Source organism: Castor canadensis, chromosome 8 (assembly GCF_047511655.1).
Source record: "Castor canadensis chromosome 8, mCasCan1.hap1v2, whole genome shotgun sequence".
NCBI classification, from domain to species: domain Eukaryota; kingdom Metazoa; phylum Chordata; class Mammalia; order Rodentia; family Castoridae; genus Castor; species Castor canadensis.
In genome coordinates this window covers 136,523,862-136,548,621 of record NC_133393.1, presented here as the reverse complement: position 1 = coordinate 136,548,621, position 24,760 = coordinate 136,523,862, and the positions used below count along the sequence as shown (strand labels likewise).

The 24,760-nt window shown below is 35.7% G+C and overlaps 1 protein-coding gene across 14 annotated transcripts in view; it reads left to right on the top strand.

The window, feature by feature from the left end:
- Anks1b (ankyrin repeat and sterile alpha motif domain containing 1B) overlaps positions 1 to 24,760 on the top strand; it is a 1,133,346-nt gene that overhangs the window by 424,963 nt on the left and 683,623 nt on the right. For all 14 annotated transcript variants that reach the window (XM_074084193.1, XM_074084191.1, XM_074084192.1 and 11 more), the window contains one exon: positions 21,715 to 21,880. In XM_074084193.1, coding sequence (XP_073940294.1) covers positions 21,715 to 21,880 — 166 coding nt within the window. The remainder of the gene's footprint in view (positions 1 to 21,714; positions 21,881 to 24,760) is intronic.

Genomic DNA, 24,760 nt, shown 5'->3' with positions numbered 1-24,760 from the left:
GCAGCAGTATGGTGGGTTTCTGTTATCCCGATGGGGAGGAGGACGACTGAGAAAACACTCAGGGAACAGATTCAGAGATCAGGTTCAACTTTAATGTGTAATAAGCAGCACTTAAATACTCTGTTTAGAGGAAGTTTAGCAAGTTCAAAAATTTACTAGGTGCGCAAGCAAGAATTGAGGAGGTAACACAGATGCCAGCCGGGCCCTAATGGGTCAGAGTGTTTATGCAGTCGCCTCTATTGCAAACAAGGCTTTATTGCAAGTGAGCAGGTTGCTCTACTTGTTTTCAGCCAGGGCAAGATACAATTGCCTTAACTCTTTCCCTGCAGAACCAGTGTGGCTGCTTGCCTGGGAATCCTCCACAATCTGGTTTTGGTGTAAGTGTAATACTGGCTTCAGAAAATGATTTTTTGCAGTGTTATTTCCCTTTATATTTCATGGAAATGTTTAAGGAGTGTTGGTATTAGTTCGTAGAATAGTAAAGTTCTACCATCTAAACTAGTTCATAGCTGGTAAAAGTTCAGTAGAATTCAGCAGTGAATCCGTCATGTATTCGACTTTTCTTTTCTGGGAGACTCTTCATTCTGCTTCAATCTCATCACCTGTCATAGATCTATTTAGGTGATTAATATCCTTTTGATTCAGTTTTGGATGGTCATATCTGTCTACAAATTTATCCATTTCGTCTGGATTTTTCCAATTAATTTGAATATATGTTTTCAAAGTAGTCGCTAATGATTCCCTTTGTTTTCTGTGATCTCCCCTTATTTGTTTCTAATTTTATTAATCTGGATCTTTCCCCTCCTTATTTTAGTCAGATTTGCTAGAGGTTTATCAATCTTATTTATCTATTCAAAGAACCAACTTTTTGTTTTGTTGATGCTTTGTATGCGTTTTTTGGTCTCTACTTTGTTGATTTGGCCCTTTATTATTTTTCTTTTTCTACTAGTTTTGGATTTAGCTTGTTCTTGTTTTTCTACAAATTTGAGATGTCACATTAAATTGTTTATTTGACATCTTTCTGTGTATGCATTCTTAATGTATGCATTCTTGGCTATAAACTTTCCCTTTAGCACTGCCTTTTCTGTGTCCCATAATTTCTGGTAGGTTGTGCTTTCCTTTCATTAAATTCCAGGAACTTTTTGATTTCCTCCCTTATTTTTCAATTACCCACTGATCATGGAACTATGTGTTCATTCTCTAGGTGTTTGAGCATTTTCTTTTGTTGTTGAATTCTAGTTTTATTCTGCTGTGGTCAGACAGTATGTGGGGGTTATTTCAATTTTCTTATATTTGTTGAGACCTGCTTTGTAACCTAAAATATCTATTTTGGAGAAAGACCCATGGGCTTCTGAGAAGAAAGTACAGTGTACTGTTGTGGGATGGAACATTCTGTAGATATCTGTCAGGTACATTTGTGTCATTCAATTCTAAATTTTCTTTGTTAATTTTTTGTCTGAATGACATACCTTAACTTCATCTTAATTTAGTAAATTACATCAACAATGATACTATTTCCAAATAAGGTCACATTTTGATGAATTGTTCAACGTATAACATACCCAAAGTGGCATTCTGAGAACTTATGCTGCTTTCTCAGCACTTTGCTGGTAAGATTTCTGCTTTGATTTCAAATGTCTAATTGGCATCTCCAAGTTAACAGAGTCAAGTTCCATGGTCACTACTTGGTAACTTGTTCCAAATAGGGATGGTATTCTGATACCCATTTACAATTCACAGGATTGTTATTGGTTAGATCTGATTACAGCTACTCTCATCCATGACACTAAGAGGCAGGCTTCGCTCTACCCCTATTCCCTCATTTCATTATTTAATATAAACATACATGGTATATCGTCTATAATGCATACAAATGGTGACTTATAGTATCATGCTGTACAATTAATGGCATTTTATCCATCCCATCTGTACCTAGGCTGAAGGAAAAAAATTAACATGGAAAAGTCTTAAAAATCCATGCTACCAAGTGATTGACAAATTAGCCTGAAATTAACCCAGCAGGATATAAAAGTGCTATTTTTCTAAACCCTCACTAACAGTGTGCATTATGTACAACAATTTGATCAAGAATGGTATATCAACACATGTGTGAAAATAGAAAAATGAAACGTACTAAAATTATTTTAAAAAGAGAGGGAAGGGGGATAAGAAAGAATAATAGAGGGAGTGAACAAAGTACATTAAGTGCATGTATGGAAATATCACAAATGTAACCCTTTTGTATACTTAATATACACTGATAAAAAAGGAAAAAATGATATATCATATGTTGCTGCCTTAGTTTATCTACATTTAATTTAAAATGAGGCCAAGCATCTTTTCTTACACAAAATTTCTATTTTTAATGAACAGCTCCTATCTTTCTTTCCCCCATTTTCCCCTTACTTTGATGATCTCTTTCATCTCAATTTACAATTATCTTTACATGTTAAAGATATTAGTGCTTTGTCATATTTGCCAAAGAATTTCCCCAAATTTGTCTCTTAATTTTAGTGACTCTATAGAAATTTAATACTTTCACATATTCTCTTTTTCTCCATAGTTCTAAGTATTTGTCTGATTATATTTTTTGGTTAAACTTTGTTCTTATTTCAAGATTAATGTAACATGTATATTTTATTATTATTTAAATACTTACCTGTGATTAGTTTTGGTGTAAAATTTGGTTTATTATTTCTTTCTAATGACCAGTCAGTTATTTCACTGGCAATTATTATATAATCCATTGTTTTCCTATGGATTTGAATTACCACTTTTCTGCAAGCATTGAAACTTCTTTTTAAGTATATTCTATTCTATTCTGCTCTGTTCTATTCTATTGTAGCTTATCTTATTGCCTTTCCATTATTGCACCAGAACCATTTATACTTTCCTCCTCACTCTGACAGAGTACCTGACAGAAAGAACATAAGAGAGGAGGGACTTATTTGCTCATGGTTTCAGAGGGTTCAGTTCATGGTTGCTTGCTTCCCTGCACTTAGGCAGAACATATTGGTGGGAGGAACATGTGGAGGAGGCTGTTCATTTCATAGTGGACAGGAAGAATGGGAGACAAGAAGGGGCCAGGGACAAGATATCCACAATGACCTGTCCCTAGTGACCTACTTCCTTCAGTTAGGGCCCATCTTCTAAAATTTCTGTAGCATCTCAAAATAGCATCCATGACACATGAACTTTTTTGGGGGACACTTCATAGCCAAACCAAAACCGTACTTATTTAAATGTCTGATAAAATGTGTGGTTCCACCACTCCATTACTTTTCTATTTTCAGATTGATACCTGGCTGTTGTTATACATTTATTTTTTTTCAAAATGTAATTTAGGCTTATTTTTCAAGACCTAAGATGGAGAGGGAAATACTAGTGCAGTAGTGATGCATTAACCAAAGACTGATTAAGAATCTCAGTCTTGGGAGAAACAAGGAGGGCCCCTGGGATGCCAGTAGCTGGCACCAAGGAGGCTTGGGAAAACGCGGACCAGGTGAGCTTCGCAGTACCGCGGTACTCCCACAGACAAGCCTGGGCCAGAGCAGCATAGCCCCCTGGACAGACTGACCTCCACCCCAGAAAAAAAGAGAAACTGAGTAATAAGCAATGAGAACAAATAAGACACGCATGAAAGAGGGTGGGGTGCCCTGAGCGCCGAAGATTGGGGGAAGGGAATCCTTTTCGGGACTGTAAATAAACAAGCCAGGTGGGCCAGAGAGCCTCTGGTGGGAGCGGGGCGTGCGCCCAGCAACGGGAAAGCTGGTGAGAGTGGCAGAGGGAGGAAAACTTCACAGGAGAGGAGGGAAGACCCACTTCCCACGTGAGCTGTAAACAAACATGGCGGCTGGCAGGAGCAGCAGCACTGCCCAGTAACCAGGAACAGGAAAGCTTGTGAAAGCGGAGGTGGGAGCAGAACTGCACAGGAGAGGGGGGAAGACCCACCTCCCACATGAACTGTAAATAAACATGCAGGCCTGAGAACATGGGTGCAGTGTCACCTTTCCCAGTGCTTGGAAAGGGGAAAGCTTGTAGCAGAGGCTTATGCACAGGAAAAATCTGAGCAACAAAGCCTGTGGGTCCAGGTGAGTGCTATGCTCACCCCAGAGATCTGCATAAATACCACCGCCAGCAACAGCAGGCTAACAACAGCTGGCAGGCAAGCCACAGCTGCAGAAACCATTCTCAGAACTGTCTCCAGACTCTTTTTTTTTTCCTTTGTCTCCCTACCTTTGATGAGAGAACAACCGAATTACACCTGCAAGCTGAAAAACTTACTGAAACTGTATTGCATTTGAACTTGGGACACTTGGTGGGGTTATTTTTGTGCGTGTGTGTGTAGTTTTGTTCTTTATGCGTCCCCTTTGATGAGTCAAATACAGAACAACATCTGAGGCACCATCTCCAGGATTGGAGACTGTGACTTCACTGCATTTGAACTTGGAGGTTTTTTGGTTTTTTGGTTTTTTTAAAATTTTCTATTTTTCATTTTACTTTAATACATTTTTATAAGTAGATTTTTCTTTCATTTACTTATTTTTTATTTTTATTCTTACCTTTATTTTTTTTATTTTTGATTTTCAATCCTCTCTCTTTCTCAATAATGTCTGCTCAGCTTACTGTCGATTAGTACGCTAAAGCTCCCTGTTTATACCTTTGAAATCTTCTTGTCTGACACCTTGTTCTGTTTTCTCCCTCCAGTCTGTGTATTTGTTTTTTCCATTTCTTTAACTTCTTGCTTTCCATCTCAGCTCACCTTTCCATTCTAAATATTACCATTGTTATTATTACAAGCTAGAAAATACTTAATTGCACACAGTACAGAGACAGTAACAACACCAAAGACAATGACAGGAAGACAGAAAAAACAGGGAAACCAGTTCTCCCACAGCAAAAAATTAGTACAGGAACCAGAGGGGAATGAAGAAAACAGATAGTCAGATCCAGGCTCCAACAAAATGAAGATAAACTATGCCAAAGGACCCAATGAAGCCCACAAGAATAATTTAAAAGAAGACATACTACAGGTACTCAATGAGAATTTTATAGAGATGATACTGGATAGGGTCAACCAAAATGTACAGGAGACACTCAAGAAATTCCAAAACAACAAAAATAGAGAATTTGAAAAAACAAAAGAAGAAATAAAGGAAACCATAGAAGCACTGTATAAACACCAAAGTGAAAGAACACGATGAATAAACTGATAAATGAACTCAGGACAAAAATAGACAACATAAAAGAGGAAATCAGCCAGGATATGGAAAACCTCAGAAAAAAGAATGAAACAGAACTGCAAAACAAAATGGAAGGCCAATCCAGCAGAATAGAACAAACAGAAGACAGAATCTCAGAACTTGAAGATGAAATGGTAATTAAAGGAAAAACTGAAGAACTATTAATTAAACAACTCAAGACCTGTGAAAAGAAAATGAAAGAACTCACCGACTCCATCAAAAGACCAAACTTGAGAATCATGGGCATTGAAGAAGGAGACGAGGTACAAGCAAAGGGAATGCGTAATCTAGTCAGCAAAATAATAACAGGAAATTTCCCAAATCTAGAGAAAGATATTCCCATACAGATGCAAGAGGCCTCCAGGACACCAAACAGACCAGATCAAAATAGAACTACTCCATGACATATCATCATTAAAACAACAAGTTCAGAAACTAAGGAAAGAATATTGAAGGCTGTAAGAGAGAAAAAACAAGTAACATACAAAGGTAAACCCATCAAAATTATAGCAGACTTCTCAACAGAAACATTAAAAGCAAGAAGAGCGTGGGGTGAGATCTTCCGGGCACTGAATGAAAATAACTTCAACCCCAGGATACTCTACCCAGCAAAACTATCATTCAAAATAGATGGAGCAATAAAAGTCTTCCATGATAAGCAGAAACTAAAACAATATGTGACCACAAAGCCACAACTACAAAGGATTCTTCAAGGGATTCTGCACACAGAAAGTGAAACCCAACTTAACCATGAAAAGGCAGGCAGCACCAAACCACAGGAAAAGAAAAAGCAAGAAAGTAGAGAGTAACCTCAACTTAGGTACACACAATCAAACCTTCAAACAACTAAGACAACTAAATGACAGGAATCACCACATACCTATCAGTACTAATGCTTAATGTTAACAGACTTAATTCACCCATCAAAAGGCACCGCTTAATGAAATGGATTAAAAAGGAAGATCCAACAATTTGTTGCTTACAGGAGACCAGCTCACCAACAGAAATAAGCATAGGCTAAGGATGAAAGGCTGGAAGAAGATTTAACAAGCCAATGGCCCCCGAAAACAGGCAGGAGTAGCAATACTTATCTCTGACAAAGTAGACTTCAAACCTACATTGATCAAACGAGATAAAGAAAGACATTCCATACTAATAAAAGGGGAAATAGACCAAAGGAAATAATAATTATCAACCTGTACGCACCCAATGTCAACGCACCAATTTCATCAAACATACCCTGAAAGACCTAAAAGCATATATTAACTCCAACACAGTGGTTGTGGGAGACTTTAACACCCCATTATCATCAATAGATAGGTCATCCAAAAAAAAAAAATAAAGAAATCCAAGATCTAAAATATGCTATAGATCAAATGGACCTAGTTGATGTCTACAGAACATTTCATCCAACTTCTACACAATATACATTCTTCTCAGCAGCCCATGGAACCTTCTCCAAAATAGATCATATCCTAGGGCAAAAAGCAAGTCTCAGCAAATACAAAAAAATAGAAATTATACTGTGCATACTATCTGATCACAATGCAGTAAAAGTAGAACTCAACAACAAAAGTAAAGACAAAAAACATGCAAACAGCTGGAAACTAAATAACTCATTACTTAATGAAGAATGGATCATCGATGAAATAAAAGAGGAAATTAAAAAATTCCTGGAAGTCAATGAAAATGAAAACACAACCTACCGGGACCTATGGGACACAGCTAAGGCAGTCCTGAGAGGAAAGTTTATAGCCATGAGTGCATATATTAAAAAGACTGAAAGATCCCAAATCAATGACCTAATGATACATCTCAAACTCCTAGAAAAACAAGAACAAGCAAATCCAAAAACAAATAGAAAGAGAGAAATAATTAAAATAAGAGCTGAAATCAGCAAAATAGAAACCACAAAAACCATATAAAGAATTAATGAAACAAAAAATTGGTTCTTTGAAAAACTAAACAAGATCGATAGACCCCTGGCAAACCTGACTAAAATGAGGCGAGAAAAAACCCAAATTAGTAGAATCAGGAATGCAAAAGGGGAGATAACAACAAAAATCATGGAAGTCCAGGAAATCATCAGAGACTACTTTGAGAACCTTTATTCAAATAAATTTGAAAATTATAATGAAATGAACAGATTTCTAGATACATATGATCATCCAAAACTGAACCAAGAGGAAATTAATCACCTGAATAGACTTATAACACAAAATGAACTTGAAGCAGCAATCAAGAGTCTCCCCAAAAAGAAAAGTCCAGGACCTGATGGATTCTCTGCTGAATTCTATCAAACCTTTAAAGAAGAACTGATACCAACCCTCCTTAAACTGTTCCACGAAATACAAAGGGAAGGAAAACTGCCAAACACATTTTATGAAGCCAGTATTACACTTATCCCAAAACCAGGCAAAGACACCTCCAAAAAGGAGAACTATAGGCCAATCTCCTTAATGAACATTGATGCAAAAATCCTCAACAAAATAATGGCAAACCGAATTCAGCAACACATCAAAAAGATTATTCACCACGACCAAGTAGGCTTCATCCCAGCGATGCAGGGGTGGTTCAACATACGAAATCAATAAACGTAATAAACCACATTAACAGAAGCAAAGACAAAAACCACTTGATCATCTCAATAGATGCAGAAAAAGCCTTTGATAAGATCCAACACCATTTCATGATAAAAGCTCTAAGAAAACTAGGAATAGAAGGAAAGTACCTCAACATTATAAAAGCTATATATGACAAACCTACACCCAGCATCATACTAATTGGAGAAAAACTGAAACCATTCCCTCTAAAATCAGGAAAGAGAAAAGGATGCCCACTATCTCCACTCCTATTCAACATAGTACTGGAATTCCTAGCCAGAGCAATTAGGCAAGAAGGAATAAAAGGAATACAAATAGGTAAAGAAACTGTCAAAATATCCCTATGCAGATGACATGATCCTATACCTTAAAGACCCAAAAAACTCTATTCAGAAGCTTCTAGACATCATCAATAGCTATAGCAAGGTAGCAGGATATAAAATCAACATAGAAAAATCATTAGCATTTCTATACACTAATAATAAGCAAACTGAAAAAGAATACATGAAAATAATTCCATTCACAATAGCCTCAAAAAAAATCAAATACCTAGGTGTAAACCTAACAAAAGATGTGAAAGACCTCTACAAGGAAAACTATACACTTCTGAAGAAAAAGATTGAGGAAGACTATAGAAAGTGGAGAGATCTCCCATGCTCATGGATTAGTAGAATCAACATAGTAAAAATGTCGATACTCCCTAAAGTAATCTACATGTTTAATGCAATTCCCATAAAAATTCCAATGACATTCATTAAAGAGATCGAAAAATTTACCGTGACATTTATATGGAAACACAGGAAGCCACGACTAGCCAAGGCAATACTCAGTCAAAAGAACAATGCAGGAGGTATCACAATACCTGACTTCAAACTATATTACAAAGCAGTAGCAATAAAAACAGCATGGTACTGGCACAAAAACAGACATGAAGACCAGTGGAACAGAATAGAGGACCCAGATATGAAGCCACAAAACTATAACCAACTTGTCTTTGACAAAGGAGCTAAAAATATACGATAGAGAAACAGCAGCCTCTTCAACAAAAACTGCTGGGAAAACTGGTTAGCAGTCTGCAAATAACTGAAACTAGATCCATGTATATCACCCTATACCAATATTAACTCAAAATGGATCAAGGATCTTAATATCAGACCACAAACTCTAAAGTTGATACAGGGAAGAGTAGGAAATACTCTGGAGTTAGTAGGTATAGGTAAGAACTTTCTCAACGAAACCCCAGCAGCACAGCAACTAAGAGATAGCATAGATAAATGGGACCTCATAAAGCTAAAAAGCTTCTGTTCATCAAAAGAAATGGTCTCTAAACTGAAGAGAACACCCACAGAGTGGGAGAAAATATTTGCCAGCTACACATCAGACAAAGGACTGATAACCAGAATATATAGGGAACCTAAAAAACTAAATTCTCCCAAAACTAATGAACCAATAAAGAAATGGGCAAGTGAACTAAACAGAACTTTCTCAAAAGAAGAAATTCAAATGGCCAAAAAACACATGAAAAATGCTCACCATCTCTAGCAATAAAGGAAATGCAAATTAAAACCACGCTAAGATTCCACCTCACCCCTGTTAGAATACCCATCATCAGCAACACCACCAACAACAGGTGTTGGCGAGGATGCGGGGAAAAAGGAACCCTCTTACACTGCTGGTGGGAATGTAAACTAGTACAACCACTCTGGAAATAAATTGGAGGCTACTTAAAAAGCTAGACATTGATCTACCATTTGATCCAGCAATACCACTCTTGGGGATATACCCAAAAGACTGTGACACAGGTTACTCCAGAGGCACCTGCACACCCATGTTTATTGCGGCACTATTCACAATAGCCAAGTTATGGAAACAACCAAGATGCCCCACCACTGACGAATGGATTAAGAAAATGTGGTACCTATACACAATGGAATTTTATGCAGCCATGAAGAAGAACGAAATTTTATCATTCGCTGGTAAATGGATGGAATTAGAGAACATCATTCTGAGTGAGGTTAGCCTGACCCAAAAGACCAAAAATTGTATGTTCTCCCTCATATGTGGACATTAGATCAAAGGCAAACACAACAATGGGATTGGACTTTGAGCACATGAAAAAGGCGAGAGCACACAAGGGAGGGGTGAGGATAGGCAAGACACCTAAAAAACTAGCTAGCATTTGTTGCCCTTAACTCAGAGAAACTAAAGCAGATACCTTAAAAGCAGCTGAGGCCAATAGGAAAAGGGGACCAGGAACTAGAGAAAAGGTGAGATCAAAAAGAATTAACCTAGAATGTAACATACATACACAGCAAATCAATGTGTGTCAATGCCCTGTATAGCTATCCTTATCTCAACGAGCAAAAACCCTTGTTCCTTCCTATTATTGCTTATACTCTCTCTACAACAAAATTAGAAATAAGGGCAAAATAGTTTCTGCTGGGTATTGAGTGGGTAGGGGGAAGAGGGAGAGGGTGGAGTGGGTGGTAAGGGAGGGGGTGGAGGCAGGGGGGAGAAATGACCTAAGCCTTGTATGCACAAATGAATAATAAAATAAAAAAAAAACAAAAAAATCGAAATTCAGTGAAATAAAGCCCACTCCCAATGGAATAAGTAAAAAAAAAAAAAAAAAGAATCTCAGTCTTTTGGGTCCTATTATAAAATAACAAGGAACTAATAAGGAAATAAAAAAACTCCATTGGAGTTCAATTTTATTTCCCTCCTTTAACCTGTGCTTCCCTTTGTAGTACCTTCTGCTGGCATCTTATTGTATGAATTTCCTGTTGTTCCTGTGTCAGTTATCCATGAACTTAGTGGCTTAAAAAGCAACACATGTGAATAAATTTATAATTAAAAAATGAATTAATTAAAAATTTAAAAAAAACACACAAATATAGTATTTTAAAGTTTTGTAGACCCACTCGGCTAAAAAAAGGGAGGCTGCTTTCTTTTCTGGAGACTCTAGGGGAGAATCTGTTTTCTTGTTTTTTTCCAGCCTGTACAAATTGCCTGCATTCCTTGGCTTGGGGATGATGTCTAGATCCAAAGCTAGCACATTACATCTCTCTGATACTGACCAGCCTTCCTTCCTCTTCTACTTGCAAGGACCTTTCTGATTACATTGGACTGCCTAGATAATCCAGGGTGATTGCCTCATCTACAGATCCTTAAATTATATCTGCGAAAATCCCTTTTGCCACACAACATAAATTATTCACAGGTTGCAGAGATTAGGACGTTGGAGTCATGGGTGGGCCATTATTCTTTAGACCACTGTAATCAAATCTCTTCTTTTTTAAAGTTATTATTATTAATATTATTGTTGCTGTTATTCCATATTTATTTTATGATGTTCCTGACTTGAATGTCACTATAAATCATTTGATGATACTTTTTCTGAATATTGTGGGAAAATGTCAAAACAATCAGGTCAGTTCCAAAAGCTTTTGTTTACTTTGAGTTATTTGGAATTGTGATTCATCTCTAACTTCAAAAGAGCCACAAACCTGCATTCCCTGGTGTTATTGTTATGTTACCTATTATCAGAAAAAGCATTCAGGAAGCAGTGAAAGTATGCAAATAGCTTGTATCATAACAGTAACGTAATACTTCTTTTGATTACCTTAATTTACCTATCTTCTTAAAAGTCATCTAATTCAACCATCATATTTTATACCCAGGAGACACCTTGTGGTGATCAGACCAAGTTTGAAAACTTAAAGGGTAGAAAACTTACTATTTACTAAACAGCCAATTTCATCCTGGGAACTCTGTTAGAAATCTCTCTCTCTATTGACAGCTCTCCATCTGCACTATTTCTACCCACTTAGAGACAGAGAACAATTCTAATCTCTCTTCTACCTTTCAAATATTTGAGATACATATTTCTCTGGACCTTTTTTTCATGAGTCTTACATCATATGACATGGATTTAATGCTCACTAATTCCCTTACTGTGTCCAAAGTCCATTCAGTTGTTTCTTCTCCTTACGTGTTGGTTGGCCTCAGAACCAGGCTGTGTGAATTAGATATGGTCTCTGCAGTGTTGATTAAAAAACTATTTTGGTACCCCATGTGCTAACAATACAGTTATAATTAGAGGCAAGTTCATGGAAATACCCTGTCAAACTCATCTCAAAAAGTTTCAAAGTCACTTTATTTTTTATTTTAAAAACCCCACATCATTGGTATTTTTTGTGAAGCAGTTGTGCCCATTCCTAGGTTCCTGATTTGCTAAGATCTTTCATAAGTCAGAAGGTCAAGTCCCCCTCAGCTCTTCTGTTGACTAAAACCTTGCACATTTTTATTAATCTATAGTCAGCACAATCCAGTTAGCCTGTCTTTTATGAAATTATTAAAAACAGATCATTCCCAATACTAATTAGCACATAGAGTGGAGGCCTGGCACTTTCTCTTGTTTAAATATACTTGTATTAAATCATCCAATGTCACATTAATGCCTTTAACTGGTGTATTACATTCTGACTCATACTGACAGTTATAACTCCCAAGTCTTTTCTTGTGGTATTGCTAGTCCATGTACCCCTATACTGAGATTCCTAGCTCATTTCTCCACTGAAGCATAGAACCTTGCATTTAATAATTTATAAACTTTGACTTATTAAACTCCTGCAGAACACAATGTAAATATCACATGAAAGCATATTGTACAGACTTCTGTATTGCTACTGTTTATTTTTCTTGGGAGGAGGAGTGCATAACCATTGTACTCTTAGTATACATGGTTGGCCATTTTGAAGAACTGCTATTTGGTACACATGTTGCACATTTGAATACAGTAGTAGGATGAAGCAGGCTAAGTAAAACATAGCATCAAAATTAGACACTCCCTTAGCTTTGAAGTTAGGCAGTGCAGGCCCTTAGGGACCTGCTTAGGACTCAAAGACTGAATACCAGTCCCTCAGAAAAAAACTGATTAAGACCAAGGCCAAGAACACTATCCTAGGGATACTACTATTATAAAAATTCAAACACAGAAACAAGTCTAGGATCAAGACCCAGGCATTTAAAAAGGTAGAGGCCAAATATGAAAAAAGCAACTGTTCACCAAGTTGGGAGCCCACTTTAGCTAGACTTACACCATGAAACCTGCAAAGTGAGTCACAAATTGTTTAATCACAATTTTTTTCCACTCTGTTATTCGTTACCAATATTAACCTTCAATTTTATTAACCTGTGCATTAAGATTGATGTTTCCCACTATAAGGAAAAGGGCTTACAAAGGCTTTAAAATCAGCAGGGCTAGAGTCTACCTGAAATTTGCATACTTTCCTCTTTCCTTTAGTTCTGGCAGTAAGAATCATATTCCTTTTTATCACAATACAATTGCATAAACACTAGATTTACTCTTACAAGACCTAGGTTGGAGCCATGGCACTTCCATTATACAGATGCTTGATACTGGACAAGTCTGTTCTTAATTCCAAGCCTACTTTTTGAGTGGTTATAGTAGTGATATTGGCAGGATTGTTGTGAGGCGAAGTGAGAGTCATCTGGGTAAATTAAATACTTTTTATTTTATGGAATATAAAACACCTCCCAAATCTAGGTTGCTGTTTTTCTGCAGTGTTATGAACTGTAATAGTTTTTGAATGACCTTGTTTCATTTTTCATTAAAAAATGCTTATTAAGTGGACAACACGTGAAGAAGATGGTTAAGATTCTCACCTGAATTGCGCTTTAATTCTAGTTCAGGATGCAGGCTATAAAATACTAGTTAAAGTATTATTTCATGCATTCAATTTTAAACATATATTCATAATGTCCTACTATGAACATGGAACTTTGCTAAGTGTTAGATAAACACTTTAAATGTTAACCCTATTTATCTTTTTGATTAGTAGGATTATGTTTAAATTTATTAAATAATAAACTTGATTTATTCTTCTAGATCTTGTTATTTGAATGTGCTTATTATCTGGATCACTAATTCATTCAATGAAATCATTCAGTGAGGAAATTTTGAGATATTATGAGAAACCTGCTAAATATTGTTAATCAACATACACTATATATATGTTATATATAGTATTCTCTTATTCTCTCATCAAATAAAGTTATGATGAAAGCAAGTGGGTTAATTTTGATTGGACTCACTCTTAGTAGTGGGTGACTACTCATAGTAGTGCTTGGAAGTGAGTTAATTGGGAGAGAAGCAGCACTGGAGGCAAGAAGACTAGTTTGGATTTAGTTTTGAAAGTTCAAGTGAGATACAGTGGTGATCTGGACTAGATTGATATCAGGGGTAAAGAGAAATAGGGATAGAGAAAATATTCAATGGTAAAGTATAGGATTTGGGATTGACTGGGAATGACATTAAGGAAGAATGAGGAATGAAAGATAGCCACCAGGTTATCTGAGTGACTGTACACATGGAAGTACTATTTATTCACAGAGAACAAAGATATAGGAAATGATTTGAGAATTTGAAAAATGCTTAAAGTTTAAAAAGAATAAACATGAAGATAATCATGAATGCTTTGACAATGATGAGCATTAAGAGAGACTTATCCTATCAATTTTAAGGTTCCTATAATCAAAACTGTATGACTCTGGTACCAGAATATGGAAAAAATCAGGAAATTCAGAAAAAGATTCAATTACATGTAAGCACATAGTATATATTTTTTCAGGAATTCCATTTCAAAAGAAAGAGTTGAACAAGTAAGCAAAGATGTGTACATAAGAATGTTCCTTTAAGAGCAAAACAGTAACATTTAAGTATGATAGACCTGACTAAATTGTGACCACGTGTATATTGAGAACTAACCTTAAAATTTTCATCTAGACATATATACAGGTGCTTCTCAACTTAGGATGCAGTTATGCCCTAATAAGATCATTGTAAATTTAAAATATTGTAAGTTTAAAATACCTTTAATGCACCTAACCTACCAATCATCATAATTTAGCAATGCAGCACACTAGTGTATTTGTTGCTGGTTGCTGTGATCCCATAGCTGAATGGGAGCTGTGGTGTACTTGCAGCTGACTATTATAACATATTATCCTACATATTATTAGTCTTGGAAAAGATCAAACTCAAAATTCAAAATACAGTTCCTACTGAATGCATGTTGCTTTTATACACCATAAAGTTGAAAGATCTTAAGTCAAAACTTTGTAAGTCAGGGACCATTTGTATTTGTCATTGAAAAGAGTATGTGATACATTATTTGCAGTAAACATAAGACTAGAAAGTATTATATTTAATCCCTTTTCATATTTATATATAATATCTATAAAAATGTACAGAGACAAAGTTGCGAAGAATATACAATGGGGAAAGGGCAAACTCTTTAAATAAATGATGCTGGGAAAACTGAACAAAATTAAGTATGAAATTAGACCCTCATTGCACACTATATACAAAAATTAACTCAAAATGGACCACAGACCAACAGATAAAATCTGAAACTGTAAACCTTTTGGAAGAAAACAGGAAAAAACTCCTTGACATTGGTCTGGGCAAAGATGTTTTTGGACATAAATTCCCAAAGTGTAGACAGCAAAAGCAAAAGTAGACAAGAGAAATCAAAGTGAACTAAAAAAACCTCTGCACAACAAAGAAAACAATTAACATAGTAAAGAACCTACAAAATGGGAGAAAGTATTTGTAAATCATACATCAGATAAAGGATTAATATCTAACATATATAATAAACTCAAACAATTCTATAGTTAAAAAACAAATAACTCTATTAAAATTGGCAAAAGGCCTGAATAAATATTTCTTAAAAGAAGATATAAGATGATCAACAGGTATATGAAAAAAGTCTCACTAATCATCAGGGAAATGCAAATTAAAATCATAGTGAGATATCATCTCCCAGTTTTTAGAATGGTTACTATGAAAAACATGAAGGTAACTAGTGTTGGCAGGATGTGGAAAGAGAACCCTTATACCCTGTGGAAATATCAGTTGGTATCCCCATTATGGAAAACAATATGAAGGTTCCTCAAAAACTTCAAGATAGAACTCCTATATGATCTAGCATTCCCATTCCTGAGTACATATCCAAAGGATATAAAATAAGTATGTTGAACAAATATACTATCCCACATGATCATTATAGCACTCCTCACTGTAGCCAAGATTTGTAATCAATTCAAGGGTACATCAACAAATGAATGGATAAAGAAAATGTGTGTATATCTGTGTATGTGTACACACACATATAATGGAATTCAGTGTTTAAAAAGTGGGAAATCCTATCACTAACAACAACACAAATGAACCATTGTGGTTAGAGGACACAATCCTTCAGTTAGGTAGAAGTAAGTTCAAGAAATCTGTTGTACAACATGGTAACTACAATTAATAATGATATATTGCATATTTGAAAATGCTAAGAGAGTAGAATTTATTTTTTCTCACCACAAAATTATAAATATGTTAGATAATATATATGTTAAATAGGTGAATTTAGCCATTCTTCAATGTATTCATATATGAAAACATCATGTGTACACCATAAATATATACAATTTTTAATTGCCAATTTAAAAAGAATAAACTGAAAAGGAAAGAACCTGAATTGCTTTCTTCTTTTGCAATATTAGTTCTGGTATTTTTGCATATTTGCCTACTGAGGATTTTTAACCTGGCATTCATGGGCCACCAAGAGGTCAGTGGTAGAATTCAAGATGTATTTTTTAAAAATTACATCTTTATTTTCATTAATCTTTAAGTGAAACAATATATTTTTAATTATGAATATAGGAAAAAATTTTTAAATCCATAGTAATATTTGACCTGTGACTTTATCACCAAAAGACATCACAGATACTTTTATTTTTTTATAGCTTTTTTTTCTTTTATTCATATATGCATACAATGTTTGGGTCATTTCTCCCCCCTTCCCCCCATCTTCTCCCTTACCTCCCCACCCCCTTGCTACCAGGCAGAAACTATTTTGCCCTTATCTCTAATTTTGTTGAAGAGAGAGTATAAGCAATAATATTAAGGACCAAGGGTTTTTGCTAGTTGAGATAAGGATAGCTATACAGGGAGTTGACTCACATTGATTTCCTGTGCATGTATGTTACCTTCTAAGTTAATTCTTCTTGAACTAACCTTTTCTCTAGTTCCTGGTTCCCTTCTCCTATTGGCCTCTGTCGCTTTAAAGTATCTGCATTAGTTTCTCTGCATTGAGGGCAACAAATGCTATCTATTTTTTTTGGTGTCTTACCTATCCTCATACCTCCCTTTATCATGTGCTCAAAGTCCAGTCCCCTTGTTGTGTTTGCCCTTGATCTAATGTCCGCATATGAGGGAGAACATACGATTTTTGGTCTTTTGGGCCAGGCTAACCTCACTCAGAATTATGTTCTCCAGTTCCATCCATTTGCTTGCGAATGATAACATTTCATTGTTCTTCATGGCTGCATAAAATTCCGTTGTGTATGAATACCACATTTTCTTAATCCATTCATCAGTAGTGGGGCATCTTGGCTGTTTCCATAACTTGGCTATTGTCACAGATATTTTTAAAGCACATTCCAGTTAGTGAAGGCATTTCAAAATATTTCCTTTGAAATTTAACCACATTGGATTGGTAATTTACTTTCTTCCTTAAAAAGGAAGTATATATTTCTTAGAGAAAATTAGACAATATAATGAAAAAAATAACACATGAAAATCCAGCATTTTGAGATTAACAATAACTAGTGGCTATGAATTTTCCTTACAGAGTATTTGCCTCCATAAACGTGTACGAACATATGTGCAAAGTTAGAAAAAGTATTTTAAATAGGTTGAAATATTCCATCTTGTTTCCCAAGGAAGTGGCATAACTTCTCATTGGAAAATAAATTTTGTAGTATGAGACTTCCTTAAACAACATGAGAGTCCCCAGGGAAGAAAATGTAAAAAAAAAACCTAGTGAAACCATGCTTTTGAAACTAAATAGTATATATCATTACAAAGAGGGCCATTCAACAAAACACCTGGCAAATACCCCTCAAAAGAAACATAAATAATTTTTTTAAAGACCCACGTTCCCCTCTCCATCCTTTTCCCTTCCTTACTAGCAGTAAATGGTGCTCTGAACTTTGTGTTTGAAATTCCCTGGATTATTGTTAAAACTTAACTATATATGTAAGTAGCTTATATATGTAAGTAAAATAGAGCATAATTTTAGTAATGTATGCTCTTAAACTTTATATATACTATACATTATCTATACTATATGTAGAAAATATATTTATATATTAACATGCTCTTGTTCTCTTGTGATTTTTTAATCCATATTATGCTTATGACTGATTTATTTTTTCTTTATTTTACTGGGGTTTGAAGTTGGGGCTTTGCACCTCTGGGCAGGTGCTTTACTATTTGAGTCACACCTCCAGCCCCTCATTTATTTTTAATATGATACAGAAATCTTTTACCTAGGTATGCCCTAATTCTCTTGATAATGGGCTTTTAAACATTTTTCAAGTGTTTTTTTATTAAGAACAGTGTTGCTATGAATTTTCCTATACAAATTCTCTTGGTACAAGTGACCAGGTTATTTTACCTATTTCAACAGTTATGGGGCAGACTTAGGAGTAGACACAGAACACATATGTACAGAAAACCAATGTGAGTAAACTCCTTGTATAGCTATCCTTATCTCAACTAGCAAAAACCCTTGGTCCTTCCTATTATTGCTTATACTCTCTCTTCAACAAAATTAGAGATAAGGGCAAAATAGTTTCTGCCTGATAGTGAGGGGGTAGGGGGAGAGAGAGAGGGGGCAGGGAGAAAAGGAGGGGTTGGGGAGAAGGGGGGAGAAATGACCCAAACATTGTATGCACATATGAATAAAAGAAATAAAAAAAAAGAGTAGGCACAGATGAGAAAACTGAGTGAAAGTAAAAGTTCTATACAGAAATTAGTAGAAAGAGGGAATTAAGAGAACTGAGGTCATTTGCCCTATAGATTCTGTAGAAATCTTGAGGAGGGCATTGCATTTTCCCCCCAAAATGTGATCAGGGTTAAAAAATACATAATCACCTACTTACAATATTGTGTTCATTTTAGGTTTTATATAGTATTTTAATATTATTAAGTGAGAAACACATTTATGTTCTTGATCAAAGAAACTATTAAGTGCTTATTATTGTTTTAAGCCACTAAACTTCAAAAAAGTTCTTGTATCTACCAGGGGATGACTAAATCAGAGCTCCTCACAGAGTAATGCTTTTAAATGCCTAAAGTAAAATACAATTACAAAGAAATGAAAGTAAAATGATTGTTCTTCAGAATTTTAAGAAACCCTTATAATTCTCTATAAAAGTAAAATTTCAATGTCACCAAATCCATGAGTTTTTTTGATCAATTTAAGATAAACTAGGGTTTTAGCTGGAGTCTATTTTTTTTTTTACATAGACTCTTCACAATCTTATTGCTGTAATTTTAGCTTTCTGTTTTCTTTTAGATTTCTTTATTCTTTTTTTTTTTGAGACAGAGTCTCGCTGTGTTGCCTAGGCTATCCTTGAACTCATAATCCCACTGCCTCAGTCTCCTGAATGACTGGGATTATAGTCAGGCTAAGAAGTAAACAATGACAACCAAAACTAAAAGGCAAAATCATTTACATATAAAATTACTTCCATAATTAGTAGTTGGATTTGCTTGCAGGATACTTGAAACTCTTCAGTTGATCAACAAATATTTATTGGGCAAGTGCTTATATTGGGCAAGTGCCCAATAAATATTTGTTTGTATTAGACTCTGGTGTTAGAATGGTGTACAAGATGAATTTTGGCCTTCATGGAGCTTACAGTCACCTCATATAAGCACTGCACAGGATGGGGGCATGGCTTGAGTACAGTGTGCTTCATCTGTAATTCTATGCATGGATAATATTGAGAAGTTCATTCTGTTATTTTCTAGTGCTATTTCTTAGCTAAAGATAAATAATATTATTAATGGCTAAAAAACTGTTGTTGGTATTGATCCAAGTTTTCCCTCCTTGACTTACAGACATTAGTCTTTGTTCTGCCTTTAAGAACTTTGTAATAAATCAACAACTTCTGCACTTCCCTCCCCTTTGTCAGATAGCTCTTGAGGGGGAGCCTTTCAAATATGTTGAGAAAACTATTATGTGGCTATAAGGTTTCTCTGGATAAAACACTGCAATTCCTTTCATCATTTCTTCTCTGACATGGTTTTTAAATCATGTACCATCCTGATTGCTTTCTCCTGGATGCTTTCTACTTTGTCACCCTTTGTTGTTAAAAATAAATTACTCCCAATTTCCTGCTTTCAATAGACTAGAGTGAACATAATTGACTCTTTGATGTGTGAGGGTCTGGTTTGGTTTGAAGCAATTACCCTGACCTTGAATTCCACTGTACTGTAAATATCATTATAGAAAAGGTAGGAGCTCATACTAAATCTTTATCAACCCTTGAACATATCTCGGAAGAGTTTTTTAAAGTTTGAGTTTATTTTCTCCGTATTTATTTCTTGACAGTGGAGTATGCTTTATAAAATAACAGATTTCAAAAAATAAAACATGATTCATTTTGAAATTCATCATACAGGTAATTTGTCTTTCTTCTTTAGTAAACTGTATCCCTGAGAGCAAGGATTATGTCTTAATAGCTTTTTAAAATCTCTAGTAGTTAACACACTCATACATGCATGTGTGTACTATAGTATACATACATGTACATATACATGTGAAAAATGTTCAGTAAATATTTTGGTGATCATTTAATACCTCATGCATAAAAACTAAAGAGCTTATAAAATGAGTTCTAATTTTTACAATATACTGAAGAACCAGTTATATAGAATTGAACCTAAAATGTGTCCTAACCTGAAAGGGTGTGATCTTAGTATGTTAAGTAGTGGCATTCATAAAGAAAAATGCTAGTGCATTCGATAATAATGCATTTTTTTTGGAGTGGAACTAGGGTTTGAACTCAGGGCTTCACACCTACAAAGCAGGCACTCTACCTCTTGAGCCACACCTCCAATCTTTTTTACTCTGGTTATTTTGGAGATGGGGTCTTGTGAACTATTTGCCCAGCCTGGCTTCGAACCACCATCCTCCCAATCTCAGCCTCCCAAGGAGCTAGGATTACAGGCGTTGAATCACTGGCACCTGGCAATAATACTTTTAACCATAGATGAGAGAAAACCCGAATAACAATGGCTTAGACTGTAAGAATGTTAGCATATACTTAAGAAGCCTGGAGAAACTGGTCCTGAATCTATTCAAGCAGCTCAATGATATCATCACATTACCAGGCTCTTTTTACCCTAATATTGCCTTTTTTTGGCTTGTTACCTTTTTCATCTTAAGCTTATTGCCTTAAGATCACAAAATGCTTGCCCCAGCTCCAGATATTAAAACTGCATCCAGAGAGAGGAGGCTGGGGATAGCCTCAGCTCTGAAAATGCCTCCTTATGAGCTTCTTTCTTCTCTGGGGAAAAATATTTTTTCAGAAGCCTCCTTAGCAAACTCTGGCTTATATCTAACTGGCCAAAGTTGAGTCATATGGCTATTTCTAGGGGGCAGGCAAAGGAGCAGGATCTTGGAGATGACTGTTGATTAAAAGAGTTTATCCCACAACTAGAAGGTAGACATGCATTACAAAAAGAGATCAAGGCCTTTACTGGTTTAGTAATAAGGTCAGGGAAACTGAAGTATAAGACTTCTCTAAAAATATCACTGGTGATGTTGGGATAGCGCAGTGTGTAACTTATTCAAGCAAATGAATCATCTGCTCTCAATCACTTCTGGAAGAATTAGCAAACTTGATTATCTTTTTCTAGTTTTTTTTTTTTTTGAAAATCAAATAAGGCTGTGTGTTTATTACAAAACTGTCTTTATTTTTCTCTTTTTCAGGAGTCCTATCCAAAGAAGAGGAATTACACTATGGAAATTGAACCATCTGGTTCTTTGGACACATTTCCTTCAGAAAATGAGAACTTTCTATGTGATCTCATGGACACAGCTGTTACAAAGAAACCTTGCTCTTTAGAAATTGCAAGGGCCCCTTCCCCAAGAGCTGGTAATATTTCCTATTCACAATTGGACTAATTCAATTTGCATGCTTTTATAAGTGAATATGCATCATCAATATTTTTATTTCCCTCTATCTTGTCAACATGAAAGTGCCCCAGAGTAGTCCTGCTAATCATTTCTGCATTTTTAGGTGAGTACAGTTAAGTCAGGGGTTTTGATGTGGAATCTCTAAACTGGTGTCACCCTTTATGAAGATGGCTCTCCCTTGATGAAGGCACTTTGAAACCTTTAATCATTAAAAACCTTCTAGGCCAGAAAAAAAGTTTTGAGTTCTTAGAACCTTAGCGGATTTGGTAGTAAGAGTCTTTCTGCATACCTTTTGGCATCGTGCCTGTTTCTAGTTTATCAAAATTGCACTTAGCTACTTAGTATATTTTATGTTTTTTGGCCTTTTCAAACCCATTGTTTTATTTATTCAAATTACAAACTAATGAACAAGACAGGATAAATATCCCCATTTTACTGCTAAGGAAATTGAAGCTGTGTCTGATTTAAGATCAATAAGTGGTGGGACCTGTGATTGAACATGGGTTGTTGACTGCCACCATATTTGTTTTCTGGCCCTTCACCAGGAACTTTAAGAAGTATAGTGTGATTATGTGAAAGAGAGAGATGGAGGAAGCTTTCAAGTAGATGGCAAGTAGATTTGATACTATAAGAAGTTGTAGGAAAAGTTCTCAGGAGAGGTGTTTTTTTAATTTTTTGGTTGGAAATCCAGTTTTTGCTTAATTTTGAATAGTAAATCTTGGAAGTGAAGTTATAAAATTATACTTCTGGAGCAAATAATGAGACCCTGGGAAATGGGAACAAGGAAATGGGAGTGGAGAATACATGTTCCTCTTTCAAGAATAGAAGAGCTAGGGTATAGCATAGGAGGAAAGCAGAGGAAAATGCTAGTTTATTTCAGGATAAGTGAGACTTGTTCAAGTTTGGAGTTTGGAGGAATTTGGGAGTGACGGAAGATATTGAAAATAAAGAATGAAAAGAGAAAACAGAATGGGTAGAGCTTAAGACTGAGCTACTGTAAGAAAACACAGGTAATACTTCCTCAGAGATGGACAGAGCAACTTGGCTAATATAGAGAAATTCTAAAATGTTTATTTTCAAGTGAGCCCAATTTCTGGATAACATAAAATGACACTGGTTGAAAGGAAGAGCTAGATCTTGAGGAGGGTTGAGGTAAAACTCAGAAAAGCCATTGTAGTAATAGACTAGGGAATTTTATAGAGTAGAATAAGTAGATCTGAAGGCAATACTTAAGCTTGAGTGTTGAAGACTTTTTTGGATGAGTTAAAGACATAGTAATGAAAATAGTTAAAATTTATTGAGTATTTACTATGTGGCAGATATTGTTCTAAGTGTTTATATGCATTATTTTATCCAATTTTTGATACTGTGAGATACTAATATTATTCCCATTTTATAGATCAGGAAACTGAGGCACTGAAACATTCAGTAGCCTCCCAAGGTTACATATTAATAAAAGATGGACCTGGGACTTGAACTTGAATTGTCCAACTTGTGCTCTGTAGTACTATGCGATCATGCTACATTATATGAAGGTATGAGGAGGAGTACAAATTGTGGACAAAGTACTGAAACTCTCAAGACGTGTGGAGGTAGGGCTGGAAGTCCACATATGACAGTAATAAAAGCAGGAAAAAATGTTGCAAGTGGATAGCCCAAACATTAGATGAGCAGCAGATTAGGGTAAAGGAAGACTAATACTGAGTGATGCAGATGCCATCTTAGTGAATGTCAACAGTGCTGCTCCCAAACTATGGAAGTGGCCAAAAACAAGAACTTTTCCATAGGAGAGGTAGTGAGGGATGTAGGGACTCAGGGGAAAATCTCAGTTAAAGTAGGAAAGTTGAGGGAATATATATGTGTTTTAAAAAATGTAAAGGAGTTTTAGCAAGGGCATGGGGGCAGAAGGTCATCAGGAATGACAAAGGAAGGGATAGAAGAGTAGAAGAGTGGCTGCTGTTTATTCAGCAAGCAGTCCTAAGCTAATAGAGTTCCTCCATAAGCCAGTACCATTCTGAATGCTGAGGACAAGGGTGAAGAAGACTTGGGTCCAGGTTTCAAGGCTGATGAGGTCCACATCCACTCTCCTGCTGGAAACAAGTAATGCTGAATAAAAATATAGAGAAGAAAAACTTCTTACAAGCATCAAAAGGGTGACAGGAAAATTATATAAATTGAATCACATCTAAATTTGGAACTACTTTTTATCAGCACATTAGTAAGAAATAATCAAGCCAAAACATTGGTGAGTGTGGGAAGCTAGTGCAAGCAGTAAAGTTCATTTTGTTCTGAGGAATTTGCCGAGCCAGCTGTTGAGCTTTGGTGCTCAAAGTCTCAGAGAGTTTAGATACAGAAAAGAAATCTCTGTGCCTGGTCTACATGGGGGCTCTAATAGGAAATGCTTCCTCTATAGAGCTGGGATTTCCAGGGCTATGCCCTTGGAGTAGTCAAAAGTAATCCAAGGACTTTGAAGAAAGATGATTTGTTATAAGCAGAACAAGGGGGAAGGTATATATATTTGGCTTTGCACCCCAAATTTCATGTCACCTAGATGGCCCCCAAAATGTCAACCTATGAATTTAGTTTAAGACAATACCCTTAGGTACCAAATGAAGCAAATGTAACCCCATTAGAGAGGAATATACTAGGTACCAAGTAATTCCTATAGAGTTTTCCTATTAAGTTAACAGTTTATAATAATTCAGTTTACAGGGAAAGGAATCCCAAACAGGAACCAATACAAACAAGGAGGCCTAGATCTTCACCTGAAAAGACTTTACATATTTTAATTATCTGATGCAAACTTTAAATTTCCCACGACATTATAAGAAAAGATAAG